Below are 25,445 nucleotides of genomic sequence, written 5' to 3'. Positions count from 1 at the left end.
CCGAGTGACAACAGTTTGATTGTTGTAAAAACGTTCATCTAACTTACACACTTAAAAACCGTGTATGTAAATAACTTTTTTGGCTGCATACATACTGTGATGCTCAATTCAGATAAAAAAAAAAACATTCTCCGAGATGTCAGGTTAAGAAGTAAGCATGATATTACCTATATTACGTTAGTTCTTCCATAATAGAACTAGAAAGGCATGTTGCATACCACTGTTTAAGGTTTTTGTTTGCTAGAGTAACAAAAGTTGCCCCCACATCTGTATCAAAAACTCTAATGTCACCTTTAATCCCATTGTTAAGTTATAGCGAGTTGTAGATGTAGAAGCACTTTATGTGTATGGGAATTTTATACTAGATTGATAGTTGACCTCTGGAGTTCACCTGTACACCTTAAGCACTTTATCTGCCTTGCATCCATGGCCAATTTAGAATCAATAGTTTACGTAACGTGCATGTCATTAGGCTGTGGGAGGATGGAGTTCAGAGGAGGCCAGAGGACTGGGAGGAAGCCCACTCAGTCACAGGGAAAACTCCACATCAGAGTGGCCCAGCTGGGCAAATTGGAAAGGAGCTAGTTTCTCCTGAAAAGGAGAAACTAGCTGTGACATATTTTGATAAAATCTTTGCCTCATCTGTCTCTTTGTGTCTGTGTTGCACCATTAGGCAAGTGATCAGCCAGATCCAGCTGACATTATTGCCAGCAGTGTTGTCCCAGGTAGGGTAAGGAAAGAGAAGAGGTTGAATAGGCAGTAATAGAAAGATTGAAGTAGGAGGAGTGTTGGAGAAAGGGAGAAATCAGTTTGGGAGGAAACATCACACAGGCAGCCGGTAATAACTGATAACAGCAATGAAGTTGGAATTGAAGAGTCTGTATTACCGTCTGGGGAGCTGAAAGTCGGTTGAGGAGGAGGATTGCAGCAGGTACTGCAATGCATCTTTCTGCTGGGGGTGGCTTTCTGCTTTTTCCGTCTCACACTTTGTTTTCATGACAAGCCATTTCATTTTTATGCCTTTAGGGTGAGGCCATTTTTATAGTTTACTTATAGGTGGTTTTGCACATTTCTGGTCAATAACCACACATCAGGTAGTGTATATTTTACATTGCTACTAACCCGTTTCTAAAGCATGCCATCAGTTGCTTCCCTATGTTTCACTGATTTCCATTCATTTCATGGTACTTTAAAAACTTGTGATTTCATACAGTGGTGAGGTTGGATCTTCACTCATGTCTTTTACACTGTTTTCAAGCCTGCCTGATGGATGTACAGTAGTTGGCGCATCATACTATTGTAATGTCTTACAGATGAGTGTGGACACCCAAATGTCTGAACCCAGCGTAAAAGGTCAGCATGTGGCTGGTCTGTGACCATAGCAAATATTTTCCTGTTGGGTTTATCAGTATAACTGTCGTTTTGTAAATCACGATAATCACGATAGAGTCTTCGTGTCTTCTTTCCCATAAGTCTACAACTGCTAGAAGCACTTTGATATTATATTTCTCCATGCTAACACAGGTCACACAGAACTAACTAACACAGTGAAATTGAATATAAATATATATATATATATATATATATATATATATATATATATATATATATATATATATATATATATATATATATATATATATATATATATATTAGAGGTGGGAATCACCATATATCCCACGATATGATATTATTGCAATTTTTAAAAATATTTTGCGATATTCAGAGTCTGTACATAAAGGTAAACTTTATCAATATTCATTTTATCTAATATCAAAGTCTCACACTCAGTCTTTCTCTCATTTCAGTTTTATTGTTGACAAACTGAACGGTTTGTATTACAGTCTAGTCCAACTTAACTGAACGCAACCATCTGGTACAATTATAGCTATTCTAACCTATGCAATTTATGAAAACTATGCAGCCCATTCAGCAACTGAAGAATTTGAAAGTAAATTAACACAAAATATCCTTTTACATTAAATAAAAGTTTTAAACTTAATTAAAATAAAACATGTCTTAAATTAAAATAAGTAAACTGTCATGTTTATTGCTGCCAAAAAAAAAGTTAAACACATTTGGACAGTGAAGGAATGTCAGGATTCTTGCTCAGAAAAAGGATCAACATGCTCTGAAGTCAGAGCATGTTCCAGTCCACGAAAAAATTGTTTGTAACAAAATATCGATTTCTGCTGTCCCTGTATTGATACATTATTAGCAAACAAAATATCACGATACTACACAGTATCGATTTTTTTCCCCCACCCCTAATGCGCATATATATATATATATATATATATATATATAACAAATGGATGGACGGAGGTTTTATCTGATTTCGTCATCAGATGCATTTATATGCCTTCATGCCAATGGTTATAGAAGTTGTTAAAGATCTGCAAACAGTATTTTGCATGAATGTTAGCTTTCTAGCATGCTAATATAAGAAGTACCCGTTCTGTCACTCTATTAGCGTTGTCATAGTAAGCACCTTAGCATGCCAGCAGCCTCAACATGGTTCAGACGTCTTCGCTTTTTTCTCTCCCTGTGCACAGAAACAGCTGGCCAGCCTTCTGATGGATCTCGGCTGCATCAGTTCAGCTGTACTCATTTATGAAAGGCTGGAGCTCTGGGAAGATGCAATTATCTGCTACGAGAGACTCGGCCAACATGGAAAGGTACACGCTGATCTTAACATTCCTGAACTTAACTGATCTGAATATTAAACCACTAATCTATGTAAATGAAGTCGTTTTAATGTTCGTACCATTTTTCTTATTCTCTAAATCCTTCACTTAATCTAGACAACATTTCTGAGTTGTATTATTAGAAGAGGTTTTTCCAGCAGCTTGCTGTTTGAATAATCAAAATCATCTAAAAGTAATAGTGCTTAGTTTAACATTTTTAAAATATATTTTGAGTTGATTTGAATTTGTTTTAATACTTCATGGTTTCTTTTTTCACATAAATAGTGTAACACTTACTGTATGTAGGCAAGAGTAATGTAAAATCAAATTAAATGTTTCATTTTCTCTTAAACAGACCCTAGTTACTTTTGGTAGAAATCATAAATGACACATTTTTAATCACAACCCCCACAGTCACTATCTGTTTTTTTCCTTCTATCTGGGGTTTTGTTGGATTAAATCATCTTTATTGAATTCTAGATTCTCTTATCTCATGTAATAGAGAAACCTTTTCACATCCAGGAAAAACATTAAAGGTTTACATGATATTTGAAGAATTTCCTGGCTATGGGATAGATACAATATGTCTTCTCTTATCAGAAAAAAAAGAGTCAGAAAAAGATTTTAATCCTATAATAAGACTGGAAAACTGTTTATTCCAAAACAGTTTTCCAGTCCAGTCTTATTAAAACTTAAACTTGTCTATTCCAAGCTGTGGTTAACTCTCTGCAAATCTCTGTTCACAGCAGCACAGATGGTGTGATTTACATGTCAGTTGTAGATTTCAAACTAAATGATTTAATGCTCATTTGGCAGATTGGTATTTTAAATTGGTTGTCAAGGCCAAATTAGAGGTTGTCAGTAATTAGTGATGAAGCGATCGGGGGAAAAAAGTCAAAAATCAGGATAACTGCACTTCCACTCATCTTTCCCTTGGTCATTATTCAAAATTGCAATGACTTTTTATTCATAGTTTCAACGCAGAAGACATATCCTCAATTACTTTACTTCAACATATAAGAGTAACAGAAATATTGATATCTTACAGTGAAAAGGGTATTGATGGATTCTGATTAATCTGAAGAACTGGATTTTGTGTATCTTCTTCGTCTTAATTTTGTTTTACTGATAACTTTGTCATAATCCTTCGGGAATGTAAACAGGAAGTATAATGTTGACTTTCACTACAACATGAGCCTCATTTGTTAGCTTGTTTACCTTTTGTTAGAACTGCCTTGGATTAGCCATCAGGATTACAGACTTCCAAGACTGGAGCATGTGATTTTTAATCCCTTGCCAAAAAATGTTCTTCTCATAGCACAATGCTAGGATTACGGTTCACTTCACTTCAATACCATTTTATTTAAATAGCACCAAATCACAACAGCAGTTGCCTCAAGTTGCTTTACATTGTAAGGTAAAAAAAAAATTGTAAAGTATTTAATTTATCTGAACTTGTACTGCAGCTGCAAATGCTGACCATGACTAACTTTGTATTGTTTTTAAACTAAAGGGGTAATGTCCCCTGTAGGCTCTGGATCTGTCAGAGATCTCCACTTACACATAGCCACAAACCACAAAGGGAGTCGCAGAGGAAAAGCTCTGATGCCTGAACATCACCATGTGGCTCCTAACCAAGTCCTATTACTTCATGTTCTTTTAAGGAGGGCGCGTTCTCCACCCTCCAGCTGAACAAAGAGATTGTTATATTCATAGAAGCATTATCAGTCTGGGAGTATAACCAATTCATAGGCCAGCACTCACCAAGGACATTCTTACCTGCCTGTCAAGAGTACAACACAATTCTTGCTGTGATTGTGCCGTGAAAAGTGATCTCGGCGTTTAGATTTAGGTTTGAGTTTAATTCCAAAGACATCCAGTGATGACCGTGTTTAGAAATAATTCAGTCATTCACTCAGTCATAACATTACTAAGTTTTGATCACTATTGCATCAGATAGTTTTCACTCTGATGATTTTAGTCAGCCATGCAAAAGTGTGGACACAGAACCAGTACAACTAAAGAGACGGTTAAAAGCAGATGTCAGCACGTATGCTGTCTGCAGCTGTGTGTACGCTACTAATATTCCTCTTATATGCATGCACAGAGAAGCATTAGTGCAAAACTAGAAACATATTTATGTATGCATTATATATGCATACATGTATAATGTATATATGACACTAATAAGCAAAGCCAAAACAAACATGGCACTGATTTAGTGCTGGTAAACACATTTGCAGCAGAAACACCAGATGACAAATGTTTTCTTTTCAGTTTAATATGATGGATGGACTACTTAACAGACCTAGCAGACACAGGCCCCATGACTGCTCGGGTAACGTTTCTTGTTGGAAAGTCAATGACATTACTGCAAAAAGATGCAAAATGACGGACAAATTCAAAACAATCACAAACGGATGCAAAATGAGCACACAGGGATGCAAAGTGGCAACAAATACAAAAAAGTAATTACAGGGAGACACAAAACAATAAACAAAGAGCTAAAAACAAACAGTTAACACAGATGCAAAATGACAACAACAGGAACAATCACCACAGTGAAACACAAAAAGATGCAAAATCACAGCAAAAAGTGGAAGAACTGGGGGAATTGAGAGGCCAAATGCTGTTTTCTCCATATTGATTTAGACTTTTCATAAGGTGAAAACCTAGAAAGATGAAATTAAATTCCTGCTGGGTCTAGGTAACGGATCAAACACTAGATTGCGCCGATTTTGTGTTTAACATACCCAGTACTCAAATCCAACTCAGTTATGAAATGCAGATGTGCATAAATGTTGTGTGTGGATGTTGAGCACTGACCTGAACATTTAACTTATCTGTTTGTGAAGAGCTCGAACAGCCTGTCAGCTCTTTGTTTGTCAGTTACAGGGTCTATTGTGTCTGCTTTGATTAGCCAGGTGGCTTTTTGCTAATAAAAAGTGCAGTGCCCTTCTCTAGTCTTAAACCATGTGCTGTAGTAATTCCAGCCAATAGTCCGTGTTATGTACTCACTGAGATCCAAAATAACAAGGCCGATCCATTTGTCTGGAGTGGTTGGGATTCTGTCCAACACTGCTTCTCCGTTACCCCCTACACTCCCTTTTTGCTCTGTCATAATGACATTGTTTCATGACGTAATGTAATGTCGGACATAAATAATGAAAGAGACTGCTGTGTTCAGCATGGCTCACAGCTTGTCTCTGTTTTAGCTAAATGTTTGCATTGCATTTGCCCAGCTGCAGTAGAAGTCGCAGGCTGAACACTTGGATGATGTTTAGTGGTTACGTTACATCTTCATTGCTGTTAAAATGTCACTTTGTTTTGTTCTTTGTTTGTTTTTTCTTACTAGCAAGCATGTGGAAACCATCCCATTAGTTTCTAAACTCCACATTTTCCCTAAATATTAACAGATAAAACAGTATTTCAGCCACTGGCATGTTGTTTTTTCTGAGCCTAAAATGACCATATTTGGAAAAGAGGGTGAAGTGCTATGCTCTTAACTAATGACTGTATTCTGCAGTCTGCAGGGAGATATCTGCTAATTATGCCAACTAATAAAAAAAAGTAGAAATCCAGTCATCAGAAATGAAACACAGATGTCAAGAATTGACAATTTATTTATGATACATTTCCATTCAATTACTTTAAAAACACCAACAGCAAAAACGGGTTCAAAAGATCTATATTAAAAAAATCTAAAAAATGTAGCTTATTGAAAAGTTTCTCATACATAAACTGCAAACAAACAACTGTCTACTTTGCCTGAAATCTTTACCCAGCAAACTCTTTGGCTGTGACGGGAAACCCATACTCAGTGCAGCCACAGTCAAGCCAGTGAAATTTGCCCCCTTACAGATGCTGCCGACTTTTCCATCGTTAGCTTGTGGTGATAAAACTGTCTGGACTGTCATCAAACTGCCATTTTTTTGTCATTTTAATGGAGTTTGCATTGTTTCTAAACTACAACCATTGGGGGAAAAAGGACAATTTAACATCTTGATACAGAATAAAGATGATTGATACATTTTTTTTTTTAAAAATGTAAATATATTTGCACCTAGAAGTTTTGAAATTGCAGGAAACCAAAAAAAGGTAAAATGGCGATGTTGTGGCATACTGCGTCACATATTCACCCTGTATTTTTTGGCACACAGCTTGTTTGTTGACGGCACGAGGCTCTGATAGTTTCTTGTTTGTATAACTGAGACTTCAGTCTGGATGTCTTGGTACTGATGTTTCACAATTTGGACTTCTCTCCTCCATAGATCCCAGTAGGTCCCAGTCTTTTTAACAACATTTCATAGAAAAGCAGTTAGCACAGGAATAGCAATTACCCTTGGTATACTGCATTTCACAGTGTCCAGCTGTCTTCCTTGCTCAGCCACCATCCTTCAAGTCCACGTGATTGATCTGCACTTCTGGGGGTACTTTTCGGAATAAATTTGTTCAACCTTAAAACTAAAATGACCTCAAGTTATCCTCATGTTTTATGCACTGCTGAATTTTCTCAGAAAACAGTATGACTACAGTCATCATCAGCCTCACGCATTAATATGTAATATGCAAATACTAAATTAATCTGAGACGCACCCGCTCGAGTCTGGGAGCGACATTTAACTTCAGACAGATCAGATGAATTTGTTTTCCATGTTTGAGTTATAGTTTAGATTAAAATTCAAAGTAATGGTCTTAATAGGTGTGTGTGTCTGTGTTACCGTATTATCTTTAATTAGGGAATGTTGCATGGGGTACAACCTGCTCAGCGTTGTGTAGTTTAGATAAGTATGATGGGGTTTCTCGTTCCTAATCGGGCTGGGCTGTTGGCCCAGCATCAGCCCCATGACAGCAAAGGAATGCAGTGAACCTAAGGCTCTGTCAAACCTCAGAGGCCTTCGGCTCGCTAGCAGTGGTTAGGTTGGCACTCTTCACAACCTAAATCAAGACAGAGGGATTTGGAAAGAGAAAACAATCTCATTATTCCACCCTCACAAGTGCGTGAGCTGCAATCCAAAACATGTAGTGGCAAAACAAAGTGCACCGAGTGCAAATGTCCACAGGTACTTTGACAGCTACTATACTTGTAACATAATCCCTATGTTAATTTTGTTTTTCTGTCAGACTTCATTCCTAGATCTCAGCCTGTGTTTTGATACTTTCTTTTGTTTTGGTTTGGGTTTTTTTGCTTCTCGTAGTGTTGTAGTATGAGTAGATGGGTAAATGGACTGGTTCTACTCATCTGAGCACTCAAAGCGCTTTACACAACTTGTGCATTCACCCATTCGCACAAGCATATTTTTCTAGGTGCTTTCTAAGTAACATTCACACACATTCATACTCCGATGGATGCATCGGAGAGAAATTTGGGGTTATCTTGCCCAAGGATATTTGGCATGCAGACTAGGGGAAGCCAGGAATCGAACCACCAACCTTCCGATCAGTAGATGACCTGCTCTACCGCCTGAGCTACAGCCACCCCAGTAGGATAGGTTATTCATATCTCCTGAGGAGAGGTGAAGAGATCTTTTAATAGAGCTCTTACAAGTCATTAAAAAGAAAGTGTGAAATGACAATTTTTCAAAAGGTCCTCAGAATATCTGAAATTTTCCATAAATTTATGGTAGGTGTTAAATTTGCAGCGTAAAGAAATATAATCAATCTGATTATCATTAAGTTTTACTAAGTGTTGCAGTTTTATGTCACTTGGTTATTATTCTTCCCCTGCACTTAACTAGGCAGGTAGATAACAATCGGCTCACCGTTGTTCTTTTGTGGTCGTTTATGTCCAGTTGGATACATAGCATGGATTTTGATGAAAGAATAAATTGTAAAACTGTAAATAAGACACAAAATATCATGTGTGGTCTGATATGCGTAAACATTCTTTTACAATTAGAAAATGCTGTGACCTTTAAGCATCATAGGCTATACTTCCTTACCATATAAATTGAAGCACAACGAAATAAGCTAATGGCTAATTATCGTCTAGGCTAATGTCTGATAAAGCACATCTTTAGGTGAACTCACTTGTACAAACTATTACAAGCAACTCACGGCAGCTAGTGCCAAACACACAATAGTAAAATACACCATTACTGCCAATTAACAGACTGTGTTGGCTTAAAAGGTAGCAAAGGCAGGCAGGAAGTAGCAAGAGGTGCTATTCCGGTAGGATGTCAACTAAAACGGACAGTGTAAAAATGCCCCAAAACCAAATAAAGACACTATGAACCTATTTAACACCACATAATATCTAGGGCGACTCTTGGGGATCATTCACATGTATTTGAGACATGCTTATGGACAGTGTTGGGAAGGTTACTTTTAAAATGTATTCCATTACAGAATAAATGCCCCGAAATGTATTCTGTAACGTATTCTGTTACGTTATGAGAGTAACGTATTCTGAATACTTTGGATTACTTAATATATTATCATGCTTTTTACAACTGCATGAATGTACTATTGCTGTGTGATTTATTACTATTGCTGAAGGTCCGCGGCTCCGAACCGTAGTAAAGGGACCTCTGACTAATACGGTGGGTTCTGTGTTGGGCTCATAGCTGAAAACTAGCTTTACTTTGTTGTCTGGGTCAACTTTGCTAGCGAGAGACAGAGAGAGGTGTTGAAAGGCTGCTGCAACCGAACTTATTGTTTCGGAGGAAAACACAAACACGGTGTACAGTCGAGTCTTAATAGCTTACTTACAACTGGGCTCGTCAGGCTCTCTTCTTGGCTGCAGTGGTTGTTATTATATTTACATGCTTCCAGCTCCCGTTTCTGCTCCGTGACAGCTCGTACTCAGTGTTGCCAACTCCTTAGTAAGGAAAATCGCTATTGGCTGTCCTAAAAGTCGCTAGAAGTCGCCAGATGACGTCATCACCTAATTTGCATAATTTGTCATGCTAATATAATTGTAACCTACGTTGTTGGAGAGAGAAATAACATCGTGGAAGAGACATAAAGTGAGTAAAAAACGTCCTAAATGCAGTTAGAATTTATTTAGAACTACAAATTAAATTTCTTTTAGCAATTATTGTTTTTTAATGTCACAATTCCAACCCTGCTCCTTTATCCGGGCGTGGACCGGCAAAAGTGACCCGAAATTGGCACTCTGGTGGAGTTAATTTGTGTGTGAGAGTGTGTGTTTAAGTAGTTTTAAACCTTGTGGTCCACAAAACAGCATAACAGTAAAGGAAGAACTGACTGCATTACAGTCAATGTGGGAGCAGAGGCTTCGCTCATGCGCGATTCATTTGCCGTTTGGACGCACAGGTGTGAACGTCTCCTGCCCTGATAGCAGCTGGGGGAGGACTATCCTCCGCCCGTGAGTGCTTTGGCACGGGTGAGGCGCCCACGGCAGCACCGCTGCTTGTTGAGATTAAGAGCGATATGCGTGTTCACGTCAAAAAGTCGTCATAAATAAGTCTCCAATAATACCAGAAAAAGTCGCCAGATTTGTCGCTAGTCGCTTTTTAGAAAAAAAGTCGCTAAGGGGGTCTGAAAACTCGCTAAATATAGCGACAAAGTCGCTAAGTTGGCAACACTGCTCGTACTTTTCCTTTTTCTCCCTCCTCGCGCTCACAGACATAACGCAGCACGGACTACACTGCCTATGATGCTACATTCTTTAGAGCTATACCGGTAGCATTCTGCCTATTAGCTTAGCACAACAACAACAACAAAAAGGCCTCTATCACCCAGGAAACACGCAGAGAGAGAGCGTCACCCTGTAACCATGGCAACCGTAACGCTGCCACCTGGAACGACAGAACGTAGCTGTCAAACAAAACCCAAACAGTCCTGACCCGCTACAATATGAAACAGGAAAGTACCGCCGTGTAATACATTTATTTCAACAAAGTAACTGTATTCTAAATACCACCTTTTTAAACGGTAACTGTAACATAATACAGTTACTCATATTTTGTATTTTAAATACGTAACGGCGGTACATGTATTCCGTTACTCCCCAACACTGCTTATGGACTACATGTAAAACACTCAAAGCCTAGTCTGAGCTGGTGAGATGTGTGTCAGCTGCCTCTGACCTGTCCTCATATAAAATGCCAAATATTTGTTTTGCTTTTTGGTGCTCCAAGAAATCACGACAAGGGTTTTATAAGGTAGAAAATATTTTGCTGTTACATGCATGATTAATATGATATAACACAAAAGTTCATCTTTGTTTTAGGCTGGCCATCCTGATATTAAATTAAGCTATTAATGGTTGACCTGATTAGTTAACTTATGTTAGCAAGTACCTATATTAAAAAGAAAAATGCACTGTTTCTAAGATTGTATTATAGATTAAGTTAGAGGCATTCAAAAAGGTCGACGCTGAGGTATATTCCGTATGTCCTAACATCTTACACAGGTTGATATTAGTGTTCATGTTGCTATGTTTGGAAATGAAATCCACCTAAAATCCAACAAACATGGAAGCTGAATGCAGTTTCACATGTCTCATCTGAACTCACCTTTGTTCTTCTCTATTTGTGCTCAGGCCGAGGAGATTGTGCGCAGGGAGCTGGAGAAGAAGGAGACACCTAGTCTGTACTGTCTACTAGGAGACATCTTGAGGGAGCATCAGTATTACGACCGTGCATGGGAGCTGTCAGGTCAGCGCAGCGCCAGAGCTATGCGCTCCAAAGCCCTGCTACACCTCCGCCACAAGGAGTTCCAGCAGTGCGTCAACTGCTTTGAGCAGTCACTCAAAATCAACAGCATGCAGGTACAAGCAAATCATCATTCTCTCACATTTGTCTATAAAGTTTAATAATAATTTACTTTTTTAAAACTTTTTTCATGTTCAGCAGTGCACGAGAATGAATTATTTTCTCAACTGTACTAAAAGTTGAGTGTGTCAGTGATCACTATTACATGTGTAAGAATGGGTCAGACCTACAGGTGGTTAAAATGCTGGGCCGTTCTGTGGTCTCTACACTGGTTCCTGTTCACCTTTCAATGTTTTGTTACCAGTTGCAGTCCAACTCAGTAAAGTATGTCTAACTGCTAGCACAAGATCGTCTTTGTGAAAGCACCTGAAGGATGTCAAAGAACACTACAACCTAGTGATCCAGCTGGTGGGGAAACACTGCCTGAAACCTTTGAGCAGTGGAACTGGATAATAGACATGTACAAGGTTACCATTGTACAGCCATGCGTTACCTAGTTAGAGCAAGCATGGCACGAGCCACAGGCACAGCAACCAGATTTAGTCATGAATTTAATTTGTTCAAAATGTAGTTACATGTTCAGATTTTTAGACATCAGGTACAAGATACAAGACAACTAAATCCATCAGTGTAAGTGGGATCACTGATATTTAATTAAAACACCTCTATGCATAAGTACATATTAACAGAACAGCTGGGATAGATTCTCAGCCTGGTCAGGATTTTAATCTTTCTTTGCTTTGTTAACAAACACTTTTTGAGGTCATTTCAGGGAAATATCTGTGCCTTAATTTAACACTTCAATACAAACCTTTTGTGTGTGTGTGTGTGTGTGTGTGTGTGTGTGTGTGTGTGTGTGTGTGTGTGTGTGTGTGTGCACAGCTCGGTGTGTGGTTTTCTCTTGGTTGTGCCTACTTTGCCCTGGAGGGCTATGAGGGAGCTGCTAAGGCTTTCCAGAGGTGTGTGGGACTGGAGCCAGACGTGAGTACCTACACACAAAGTCTTTCTTTTTAGGGACACTCTTTGACATAATGTATTTTCTCCAAGTCCATCCTTAGTTTTAAAGGCCAAGTAATGTGGGTTTGCTTGAGGCTGCTAGTGCATGAAGATTTTTTTAACACAAATAAATCATGCAGTTTATTTCAGTAATGTCCAAAGCATCAACTACAGATTTATACTGCATCTAAAACTGTTATCTTTTAACTTGATTTTCACTTTTGGGAACTGGACAAAGTCACAGGGAGACAAATCTGGCAGGCGGTTCATAGTGGTTGTGTTGGTGTGGGCGACACCACAGGTTGGCATGTACCACTGTACAGTGGACATTTGTTTTGAGCTCCACATTTTGAAACCTCAGCAGCCTTAGTGTTTTGTCCTAATGCTGGTAAGCTTGCAGGACTGACAGACTAATAAAATACTCAAATTTCACTTCTTGGATGGTTGTACCAAGCAGAGGGCCATATTAAATTACATATTACATAACATTATTTTAGTGACAGACATGGAGATGTTAAGTACAGTGAGTAGAACAAGTAGATGTGAAGCTAGTAGACAACTATCAACTACTGTTGCGTGTGTATAGATGTCAAAGCAACTACATGTCTCACTTTACGCCTTGCGTAATGGAAAAAGGGCACCCTGCAGACAACTCTTATGAAGGGGAAACTTTCTGTAGACCACTGGAAAAACAGTTTTAAACAGGCTGTAAACATGCTTTTTAATGAAGTGAAGTTTGTGGGAGTCTGCTAACTGAGATAACGCAGTTTGTGGCAGTTGTGATTATTTTTCAGTCTCGGAGGTTGTTTCTGCTTGGTCCTCCCAAAGTGAACGTTTCAATAAATTTATGTTCATAGCACACAGTTAGTGCACAGCAAATATATAGACGTCTCTCATTTTAACACACCATTTCATTTGGTGAGGGTTTAATAGTCACTCCAGCTTTTCTTTATGTGCATAAACCTGATTTGTTTGTTATTCTTTACTTCCTTTTCCTCACTGTCTTCTTTTCCTCACTGACCTGTGTCTCGCCCAACCCTCTACCCCACCTTCATCCAGAATGCAGAAGCATGGAACAACCTTTCTACAGCTTACATTCGCCTCCAAATGAAGTGAGTATGAGTGTAGTGCATATTGGAAACTTGTTGTTGTTGGTGTGCCAGGTAATAGAATGGGTTGAGTTTTGTCCAATAGGATTTCTGCCGCAAGCAGCAAAGTGTTTGAAACCATCCACACCCAGCACACTGGAAAACGCTCCAGTAGTCTTTCAAAATAGTCTTTCAGTAGTCTTTCAAGCTGTACTTGAAGCCATTGTCCTGTGAACTCTCAGAAACGTGTCCTCAGATTCATTTGTGGCTTTGTGTCTGCCAGACCTCTTCTTGTCAGAGTTTCTGAGTCCCTTTTGATGGTGAAGGAAACTGTGCTCACTGACATCTTGACTTTATTTGTGATTTCTCTGTAGGAACGGACTACATTTTTAAGTGTCATGATGGTTTATCTCTCTTCCATTGTTAACATTTTTGTAGCAACACACTACTTTCTGTAGTCAATACTGTTCAACTGATGCTCACGAGGCTATGGCACCACAGTGTGTTCCAACAACGCTTTTATGCAGACAGGGGGGGCTGTAAGTAATCTAGAAAAGTTGGAACACCTATAGGAATTAGTAGCCTTTGTAAATGCAAAAAGGCTGTGTAGATTAAAGTAATGTTACTGTCAATATGAGAAATGGTCTGTCAAATTCTATTAACAGGTCGGGGTTCGAATCCAGAACATGGTCCAGTTATTGTGACCTAGGTTCTATTATAGCCACAAGTCATTACATTTTGATAGTGAGCCATATTTATTAGAACTCAAAGTCAATCATAACGAAAGCAAATGGTAGATAAGACTCAGGGGAATGAGGCAGAAATGACAAATGAATGACCAGAAAGACAAAATATCTTCAGACTGATGCTGACACTGCACTCACTCCTCTGTTGCCCACTGAGGTGGAAAACTTGGAAAATCTCCACATGTCCATGGATGAGAATAATGCCAGTCAGGGTTTCTGCTGCTGGGTTTCAGAACATTTTTGAGAATATGATCTGACACCTGATGCTTACGAAGCTTACGAGTGCCAATCACAGGGAAACGGATAAAGGAAATGCTATGCATTTGTTCCGGTAAGGTTAGCATAAAGTTATGTATTAGACTCTGCCAGGCTCATGACAGGACAACACACTGAGTCACACTGTACAAAGAAATAAAAATTCAAAATGAATACAATTTTGTCAGCTTAAAAAAATCAGCGATTTAACTGGAAAGTTTAATGTTAAGACTTGAACCTTCCCAACTTAAGCATGGTAACATGAATGCGCATGCACATGCATGCACATGCATGTCATTGGGCTTGAATTTAAGGTTAATTAGTGGTCAAACAGTACAGATTAGATGCTGAGTTGTGGTGCAACACAAACTGAAAGTGCAGAGATGGCACTTCAGTAAGTTCAGAGAGATATTTCAGACAGTAGTTCATTTTAATTTTAGTTTTATTTATACAGCAACAAACCAAAGCAACCATTGCCTCAAGGCCCTTATATTGTAAGGTATATAACAGTGGTCCCCAACCTTTTTTGCGCCACGGACCAGTTTATGTCCGACAATATTTTCACAGACCGGCCTTTAACGTGTCGTGGATAAATACAACAAAATAAAACCAGTACCGGTACCAAAAAACAAGAAAATTTATTCATAACATACGTGAAAAGACCCAGGAGAAACCAAGTTAACGATAAAAACGATATAAAATAAAGTTAAAAAAACGATAAAAACCCCAAAAAACATAAATTTCACACCCGAGCCTCACCTCTCGCAGCCCGGTACTAAACGACTCACAGACCGGTACCAGTCCGTGGCCCGAGGGTTGGGGACCGCTGCTATATAAGAGACAAACCTCTTTGAGCAAGCACCTGGCAACAGTGGTAAGGAAAAAATCCCTTTCAACAGGAAGAAACCTCTGGCAGATCAGGGAGGGGCGGCCATCTGCAGATGTTATGAGAGACACAACAAAAGAACACACTGGACAGCAGTGCAAAGCCTTCTCTTGACATTAAAAAGCTACTGGATGTATTAAAGAGGATCATTTCTGTGGCTGATAGTTTGGGACAAGAGTGTTTTTGCAGCCTTGTGGCATAAAGAGTTTCCCTGTCAGGAAAAGAGTATTTAAATGAATCAGTTGTACTGAATTTACTGCATATTGCATAAAATCTGTGAACAAAAATCATGTATTATGCCTGTTGTAGTTGTGATAGTTACTACTAGGAGTGTTGGTTTTTAGTAGAGGGAGATGTTTTCTGAATAAGTGCGCAGTCTGCACTTGGTGTGCTTTGCAGCTCAAAAGTTTATATCGCCAAAACTTGCTCTGTCCTAAAGCTCTTCACTTAGTCATCATGCTGAGGTTTTAGGGGGAAACCCAAATTATTGCTCCTCAATATACTGAGACTTTCATGAAACAGAGCAGAAGTTAACTGTTTTTGGTATCAGCAGTAACTGCTTTAAAACGGAGGCTGTTGTTCATCTGTAGTTAGTGTAGACAGTCAGGCTGCTGTTGACCTCAGCTGGTGTCAGTGTCTGCTTACTGTGGAGGATGCTTTGTGAAAGTTTTACAGCCCCGTTCTCTTTGATGACAGAAGGAGCCGTTGAGTCGTTGAAGATATCCTGAATTTTTCTGTTGATAAGCACAGCTGTTTCTTTCTAATTCTCCCACTGTGTGCGAACTGTGAGCTTCTTTTTGATCTGGCTTCATTGTTAAGTCTTTGTGGGGGAAACAGCTTAGTGGATTAGTATTAATACTCAACCATTGTCTTTCTTCCCTAATGTCTATAAAAGGAATTTAGACCAAAGTAATTCTGAATTGAACTGTACGACAAACTTGCCATTACTTATGAGTGAAGTCGCACTCATTCAGGGTCATTTAGTCATTCAGAAGTAAATCAAGTGCATTCTTAAGCTTTGCTGTAAAATAGCATCTCGCCTGTCCCAGTTTACAGTCATCTCTGCCTGCCTGCTGAGACAGTCTTCACAGCAGTCGTTACAAGCATCAGAACTTTGTAACCATCCAGACAGTGTTCAGATATTTATTTATGTATTTATTTTTTGCTATCTGAAACAAATAATGACAGGTTAGCACTGTTGCCGCACAGCAAGAAGGTCCTGAGTTCAATTCCACCATCAGGTCTTTCTGTGTGGAGTTTGCATGTTCTCCCCATGTTTGTGTGGGTTCCCTCCGGGTACTCCGGCTTCCTCCCACCGTCCAAACACATGCAGCTTGTGGGGATAGGTTAATTGGATAATCCAAATTGCCACTAGGTGTGAATGTGAGTGCGAATGGTTGTCTGTCCCTGTGTGTTGGCCCTGTGACAGACTGGCGACCTGTCCAGGGTGTACCCCGCCTCTCGCCCTATGACAGCTGGGATAGGCTCCAGCACCCCCCGCGACCCTGAAAAGGATAAGCGGAAGCGAATGGATGGATGGAAACAAATAATGTACAGATAAACAAACAAACAATAAAAATACTCCAAATAAAAATATGTGAAGTTCTTCATTCCAGCCCATGTTTGTGTCTCTCCTCTGTGTTTTTTTTTGTAATTTCTGGCTGTGGGGGCTTTTCAGGTACAGAGGTAGACTTTTAGCCCTTGACAGCAGCCTTCTGTCTGTTCGGGCCTGAAACCGAAGCAAAGCAGGCGAGTTTTTAATTAATACCTGGTTAGTTCTACTGCCAGTTAAGCTCAAGCAGTTTTGAAATGAACCAAGCGTGGAACTTCCTAGAACTCTGTTCATACATTTAATGATCTTCTTCTAACTCGTCTCTCCTTTTTGTCATTGGCAGAAATAAGGCTTTTCGAACCCTGCAGGAAGCCCTTAAGTGTAATTACGAACACTGGCAGATCTGGGAGAACTTCATTGTTGTTAGCACTGACATTGGAGATTTTGCTGAAGCCATCAAGGCATACCACCGTCTTATGGACCTGAGGGAGAACTACAAGGACATCCAGGTACGTGACTGCACTTAGTCTCTTCTTTTGTTCCATGTAGAATGGGGAAAACATTTATTCTAGGCTGCGTGTCTAATGAGACACAGCTTGGCAAACAATAAACTATACCTGGCTGGATAAAGCTTCTCAGGGGCAATCTATGTCTCCTGAAATCTGTTAGGTTTAGCTCACCATGGTCAAAAATAACAAATAAAAATGTCTGACTTGAACACATGAGACAGAGCTGTGAAGCAGGAATTGGTCCCTTTGCTCTCTGTATTTCTTTCACCTTGCAGTGCTCCTAATAAGTTGCACTAATTAACTGACTTTCTGTAAATGAAGCTTTGTCTGTGTTGAAAGGAAGAACTTTTGAAACAAAAGATATGCATTTCTCTAAATTCTGGAATACTTGGCTCAAGTTCAGCGTTTTGGCTTTATCCACCTCTTCTACTCTGTGCAAAGTCTCAGAGCTTTGTGAGAGGGGAAACGTGATTTGTTGTCCAATCACAACACACCGAGCAGGTGAAACTGTTAATCTTTATCACTGTGGTCACTCACGCCGAGTCATTTAGAAACTCTGAAGGAAAAGCCTCTTGTAGTCACAGCTCATTAATCCCACAGCAACTGATGCATTCTAAATAAGAAATTAACCATCAGCTTTGAATAAACAAGGCGAGACAGCCAGTGGTAGTATTTCCATTGTTAATGGTCTGCTTCAGCCCTGCAGTCATTTTACTCACGTAGTTTTGAGCAATTAACTTTGAAGAAGACGTCTTCCAGCCTAATGGGAATGGATAAAAATCACAGCTCTGACTCAGAGATCCTGTGGGCCTCGGAATTAAATATGCAAACAGAGTCACATTTATCCCACAATACATGATCTTCTTTTTTTCTCTCTTTTGTCGTGTCCCTCTTTGTCTTCTCTGTTTCAAACAACCAAAATGGTCATTTATGCAGGTTGTGTCCTGGTCAGCCTCATCGATAAGGTTGGCAAATGTAAAAGCACACAGGTTGAAAAGGTCAGCAGCAGCTTCAGAGCAGCTCACTCAGTCTTTAGTTCTCTGTTTGCCTCCTCATTTTAAAATATCTTCTCAGAACACAGTTTTCTTGAACATTTATTAATGGCCGACAATCTCCTACAGACAACCAAACACCAAAGCGCTTTCACGGAAAAGAGCATGAAATTGCACATTTAAGGAGTGCTATAAAAGGAGTGTTTAGTAATATCAGCTGTGACTAATGATAGCTCAGTCACACTAGAGTGACAACAAGACTACAACCACCTTGCAACTAGAAAAAATTGGTAATTGTATTTTTTTTAAATATCAAGTAACAGATTGCAAGTAGTCATAGCAACCACTCTTTTGTGTGTTAGGATTCCGTCCCCGAGCTGCTGCAGTCTGACTCAGACTCCAGGCTTCTAGAACGATGGTCCAAAGCTCTTCCTTGAATCTTGCCTGCCTTTTGTTCTGTTCTCTGTCAAGACAACCCCACACTGCTCCAATAATGTTGAGATTCAGGCTCTGCAAAGGCCAGCCGCGACCGGCCGACTGCCCACACGTGTGTTCAACTTTGTTTTAAATTCAGGTCAATCTGTTTGACCTGGATTACAGATGGTACTGGTGGATCAGAATCTCACTGTACTTTTCTATGTTTATAATTCAATGAACATAGAACTTGTTCAATTTTGACAAGCTCGCCATTACCACTGCCTGAAGCGCTGCACCAAACCTTGACAGAAGCTCCACTGTGTTTCACAGATGGCTCCTCACACTCACCGATACGTTTGTAGTATAAACCTATTCGCTGGAACGTTGAACACAATATAATTACACAGCAAAGCAAGACACGAGTAGGCAAAGTTCTTCATGTTTCTCGTGCACGGGAGAGAACCGGACAAACGCCGTTCCTTCGCTTGACCCCAGTTGCTCCCGTCCGCTCTCCCGTAACACTGCTCTTTTATTGAGGTTGCATGAATATACATAGCTTCATTAACATATGACGTCTACATACAAACAAAGAGTACCTTGCCTGTGCACGCTTGTGTGTGTGTGTGTGTGTGGGGGGGGTCAGAGTGTGACCCCATAAATGACTTCCCTAAACCTGCTGGTTTGGAAGTCCAGCAGTTCATCTAAACAAAAGGCACTTAGCCTAAAACAGATATAGACGCGTTTATCCTACCATAAAACAATAAGAGAAGGTACGACCTCTCCCATGCTCCCAGAATGTGGGTGTGAATGCCAGAACACTCTGGAATGCACACAAAGCCTTTGCAGACTATTAAGGATCACACATCCTATCACTACACAATCGATTATACACCTCTAAGCATATATGGTTAAATATTTCTAAGCATAAATGACAATAAACAATACAATCTAACACTCACTCTTATAATGCTCTCCTGACCTCATCTGTACATATTTACAGTGATTTGAAAATTTCCAATTTGGATTCATTATTCCATATGACCTGTGCTTTTGATATTCAGTCCAGTTCCTGTGTAATCTAGCATACACCTGCCTGTCCTGATTGTTCCCCTTCCTTAAGAGTAGCTTCTGACAGCCATCCTTCTTCATTTGTGGCATTTTCAACTTCTGGCTTTAATGTGCTTTTTATGTAATAAAAACATTTGAATAATAAAAACAAATAAGGCTTTAAGGGTAAAGTTCAGAAACCAATGGATGATGTTGCAGTCTTCTGTATTTTGTATAATGTAGATGTCAGACTCGTGCAGATCATCATCAAGGTGCCGCTGACTTTGGACTGGGTCACTTCAACAGCACTAGCAATGTTGAATGCCGATTTGCAACAGCCAGGCCAGTGTGTGCTGGTGTGTATGAGATGATTAAATATTTTTACATGACTACTTTAATAAAATGTAGTACTGTCCCCTGGGTTCATCACCGAAAAGTCTGTCAAAGCTTGAAAGTCTGTACTTTAAATAGCTGTTCTATTTTTACCCGTCTGTTTTTACTTCGATTCACCTTAAAATGCTGCTTTGCATAACTGGTGGTGACAGAATATGTTAATTTTATTAGATCACAGTAACAAATTTAGAAGTAACGTTTTTGCCTTATTTCATTTTATGTGCTTTTTGTGTGAGTTTTTCATCGCAGGCTCAGAAGGTGGGAGGGGCCACCAAGGATTGCTGTCCTATGGAATGTGGAAAGGGCTACTGACAGAGGAGCTGGTGGTCACATGGCTCAGCTTTTGTGCCTCATGGGGTTAAATAGGGGATATAGACGCACATGCATTCATGTCCTTACAGTTACTATGCACAGGGAGGAGATTTTTTTCTTTTCCATTTTGGGGTAGAAATGAACTTCCTAGAAACTCTTTGCCTGGTATCCATGTTTTTCTTGTTTTCTCTCAACACAGAAATTAGTACTTTTCCACCTAATTTAACACCCTGACACTTCAACAGGAATCTTAATCGATTCATTCAGTTTTTTCCTTTAAATATCACTTTTCACCCGAGTGATAAATACCAAAATACAAAACTAATACTTACAGATGTACTTGCACTGCCACATTCACAAGAATTCACTGGAAAATCCCATCAAACGGACTGAACTACAGATTAGCCTCTTAAAATCACACTTTGTGTGTTGGAGTTTGAACAGATGTAGAGGATGTTTCCGTCAGCACACCTCTGAGGTGTTTTGCAGGATGTCTAACATGATGTTACAGTCTCTGCTCCATAGCCTTGCAGTTGATTTATCTTAATTGTGACTGCAGTGCAATCTGGCAGATGGTTCACTAACTGGTGGGGGTTGGGGAACTGGTAGATGGCAGAAATAAATGGCCTGTATTTGTATAGCTCTTTACTTAGTCCCTAAGGACCCCAAAGCGCTTTACACATTCAGTCATCCATATGTTCACACACTGGTGATGGCAGCTACATTGTAGCCACAGCTGCCCTGGGGCGCACTGACAGAGGCGAGGCTGCCAGACACTGGCGCCACCGGGCCCTCTGACCCCCACCAGTAGGCAACGGATGAAGTGTCTTGCCCAAGGACACAACGACCGAGACTGTCCAAGCCGGGGCTCGAACCGGCAACCTTCTGATTACAAGACGAACTGCCAACTCTTGAGCCACGATCACCCCGAAATAAGATGGCATTCAGAGAAGGTATTTTATCAGGGAGTGAAGGGGTGCTTGCTGGCTGGCCTGACCATGCTGCATTTTCATCTGTTAAATGTGGCTTGTTTCCATCTTTGAAGCTGACTTTATAGAAAAACCACAGCTAAATGTAATGGTGGATTGCTCTACGTGGATATGCAAGGAAATTTTTAAGGAGGTCCAGTTAGAGAACATTTTCTCAGACAAAGGTGCTTTTATAATTCAGTGCACTGTATTTTTGAAGTAGCCTTCCACTTGTATCAGTGTCTGAACAGTTAGCTGCTGACTGTCAAACAAACAACAAAAAAAGTTCAAATTCAACAGCATGTCAACAATGTTTACTATTAATTAATATTTAATTAATATTAATTGTTATTAATTTAATGTTAACAGTGACCTGGAGGGTACTCCAGTAATAATAATTATTATTATTCAAAAATAAAAGTTTTTTTTTAACAGGTGCCTTTAATAAAGTACTTAATTTAAAAAATAATGAAAATATATTTTCCTTTTTTTCTTTCTTATTAATTACATTTCACGAGTGAATCAGCAGAGCATCAGCTCCTCTTTTCTCTTTGTCTGTTTCCACGACTTACTTCTGCACCTTGTCCCACTGTGGAGTTTTCTGTTCTCATATGGGGTGGCTGTAGCTCAGGACCTAGACCAGGTCGTCTACTGATCGGAAGGTTGGTGGTTCGATCCCTGGTTCCTCTGGGATGAATTATAATGTACACGGTTGGTTTGTGTGTTTCCTGAGGGGACACAGTGTCTGTAAAGACAAAAGGCTGTGTAGATTAAAGTAATGTTACTGTCAATATGAGAAATGGTCTGTCAAATTCTATTAACAGGTCGGGGTTCGAATCCAGAACATGGTCCAGTTATTGTGACCTAGGTTCTATTATAGCCACAAGTCATTACATTTTGATAGTGAGCCATATTTATTAGAACTCAAAGTCAATCATAACGAAAGCAAATGGTAGATAAGACTCAGGGGAATGAGGCAGAAATGACAAATGAATGACCAGAAAGACAAAATATCTTCAGACTGATGCTGACACTGCACTCACTCCTCTGTTGCCCACTGAGGTGGAAAACTTGGAAAATCTCCACATGTCCATGGATGAGAATAATGCCAGTCAGGGTTTCTGCTGCTGGGTTTCAGAACATTTTTGAGAATATGATCTGACACCTGATGCTTACGAAGCTTACGAGTGCCAATCACAGGGAAACGGATAAAGGAAATGCTATGCATTTGTTCCGGTAAGGTTAGCATAAAGTTATGCATTAGACTCTGCCAGGCTCATGACAGGACAACACATTGAGTCACACTGTACAAAGAAATAAAAATTCAAAATTAAATACAATTTTGTCAGCTTAAAAAAATCAGGGGCTGAGTTGTGGTGCAACACAAACTACAGTGCAGAGATGGTGCTTCAGTAAGGTCAGAGAGATATATCAGACAGTTGATTTTAATTTTAGTTTTATTCATACAGCAACAAACCAAAGCAACCGTTGCCTCAAGGCCCTTTATATTGTGGGGATAGGTTAATTGATTATTCTAAATTGCCCATAGGTGTGAATATGAGCGCGGATGGTTGTCTGTCTCTGTGTGTTGGCCCTGCGACAGACTGGCGACCTGTCCAGGGTGTACCCCGCCTTTCGCCCTATGACAGCTGGGATAGGCCCCAGCGCTCCCCGCGACCCTGAAAAAGATCAGTGGAAGCGAATGGATGGTAAAGACCCTGTATAATACAGAGAAAACCCCAACAATTAGACAAAATGCCTATAAGCAAGCACTTGATACTGGAAAGGAAACACTCTCTTTCAACAGCAAGAAATCTACAGCAGAATGCGCTTCATGGGGTTAAATGGTGGCTATAGTTGCACATGCATTCATTTCCTTACAGTTACTGTTCACAGGGAGGAGATTTTCTTTTCCATTTTTGGATAGAACTTGAAATGAACTTCCTAGAAACTTTTTGCCTGTTATTCTTGTTTTCTCTCAACACAGAAATTAGTACTTTTCCACCTAATTTCACACCCTGACACTTCAACATGAATCTTAATTCCTTTTAAAAGCAAGAAATCTGCGACAGAACCAGGCTTAATCAATTTCAAGTCAGTTTTTATCTAGAAAGCCCCAAACATTCACCTCAACGCTCTTATTATTGTAAGGTAAAGGCCCTACATGCAAAGTGGTTCCGGTACATTAACGGTGATTAACGGGTACGGCAACACAAATCAGTAAATCATATCTTCCATGGTAGCCACCACCAAGTTTATTGCAAAGTAACTGATGGAGGATTCAGGGTCACCTCATCCAACCCTAACTATTTAACAAAAGGAGCATTTTAAGCCTACCGTAATCTTAAAAGTAAAGAAGGTGTCTGTCTCCTGAATCCAAACTGCTTCCACAGAAAAGGAACATTCTCCTTTTATATACTCATAAGTAAGCCTGCAGTCTCAGAGCAAAGTGCTCTAATGGGTTGATACGGTATTATAAAAGTGTTTAAGATAAGATGGGACCTGACCATGACAGCTATTGAAACCTTTAATCTCCTCATGTTTGTATATGTCCAGCTGATGGCTTTTTGTCCTTACCACCTAAAAGTTTGCTTGTTGTAAAGTCAACATGTGATGCCTAATGTCGGTACTAATTTTAACTTTGGCTCCTGGCTAGCCATAAGATTTACACCCACTCATACCAAGAAGGCGGCTTAAACCTAGATGTTGCAACAGACTTAGAATGACTTAAAAAGTTATGATTGGCTTAGTTTATGATCAGACCAAAACTCTATTGGTGCAATTGGCCTCTGATTACTCATCTGTGTTCCAATAGTAAGCTTAAGTATTACATGCTGAAGTTTTCTTCCTTGTGTTATTTGTTTTTCATTTATTTATTTTTTGACTGTATTATTTATTTATTGTACTAATAACTGTACTAACTGTGGCAAACTGGCATAATTACCATTAAGACATGAGCAGATTATTTATTTAAAGACTTCTGTAATACCATCAAAATTCAAGTTTAAAAATAAAAACTGAAAACCGCATTTCCCACAAGCCCATTATTTTCCATCCAGCCTCTCAGTCATTGGAGTTTTAATGGTCTTGAGCAACGTTGCTGGTTGGATTAACAGTGATTAAGGTTGCAGCAACACATTTAAATCAGTAAATCAGATCTTCCATGATGATGTTTAAACTTGTTTTTTTCCCATCAGATTCTGCAGATCTTGGTGAAAGCAGTTGTTGAGAACTTGACAGACAGCCAAGGTGAGCAGGCAGGAGCCCTCCAGTCCAAACTGAAGGAGCTCCTAGGTCGGGTCAGTTCTCGCCACAGCAGTGACGCTGAGATATGGCGACAGTATGCCCTGCTGTATGGTGACGGCCACAGCTCCAACCCAGAAAACGACGACAAGGTCAGTAACATGCACTCGCATGTCTTTGTTTGTTTGTTTTTGTTGTTTTTTTATTCTAACAAGTCTTGGATCTGCCAGTTTCCACTTTACAACTATACAAAGGGTCAGACCAGCTCTTCATTCAAAGCATGTGATTCCAAAGGGTTTGTTTCCTAACAGGTAATGCAGAAATCCGCAGGAAACAACTTCACATACAAGCTCATTTTCATCTGGCACTTGTTTATATAAAAAACCAAAGTAAAGGCACCAAAACATTAATAAAAACTAAATGCACTTAAATCAGTGGTGTGCGGTGACTTTTACAGAAAGATAATCCTCAACACAAACATTTGTCATCATCTTAGATAAATTTGATCAAATTAAAACATACCATTTGTTTTTCTTTCTATTAATGTACTGTCTTTTGCTTACATTATAAAACACCTCGAGGCAACTGTTGTTGTGATTTGGTGCTGTATAAATTAGAGATGGCACGATACCACTTTTTTATGTCCGATACCGATATCATAAATTTGGATATC

The 25,445-nt window shown here is 39.5% G+C and overlaps 1 protein-coding gene across 1 annotated transcript in view; it reads left to right on the top strand.

Annotated features, from left to right (window-relative positions):
• Positions 1–25,445, top strand: part of ttc27 (tetratricopeptide repeat domain 27) — an 86,346-nt gene that overhangs the window by 53,583 nt on the left and 7,318 nt on the right. Inside the window, 6 exon segments of the mRNA XM_085183139.1 lie at positions 2,556–2,678; positions 11,197–11,424; positions 12,251–12,349; positions 13,424–13,476; positions 17,235–17,400; positions 24,727–24,924. Coding sequence (XP_085039265.1) covers positions 2,556–2,678; positions 11,197–11,424; positions 12,251–12,349; positions 13,424–13,476; positions 17,235–17,400; positions 24,727–24,924 — 867 coding nt within the window.

The sequence above is a fragment of the Neolamprologus multifasciatus genome, chromosome 13 (genome assembly GCF_963576455.1).
Source record: "Neolamprologus multifasciatus chromosome 13, fNeoMul1.2, whole genome shotgun sequence".
Taxonomy (NCBI): Eukaryota; Metazoa; Chordata; class Actinopteri; order Cichliformes; family Cichlidae; genus Neolamprologus; species Neolamprologus multifasciatus.
The sequence above is the reverse complement of the archived record's forward strand: the minus strand, read 5'-3'. Positions and strand labels throughout refer to the sequence as shown.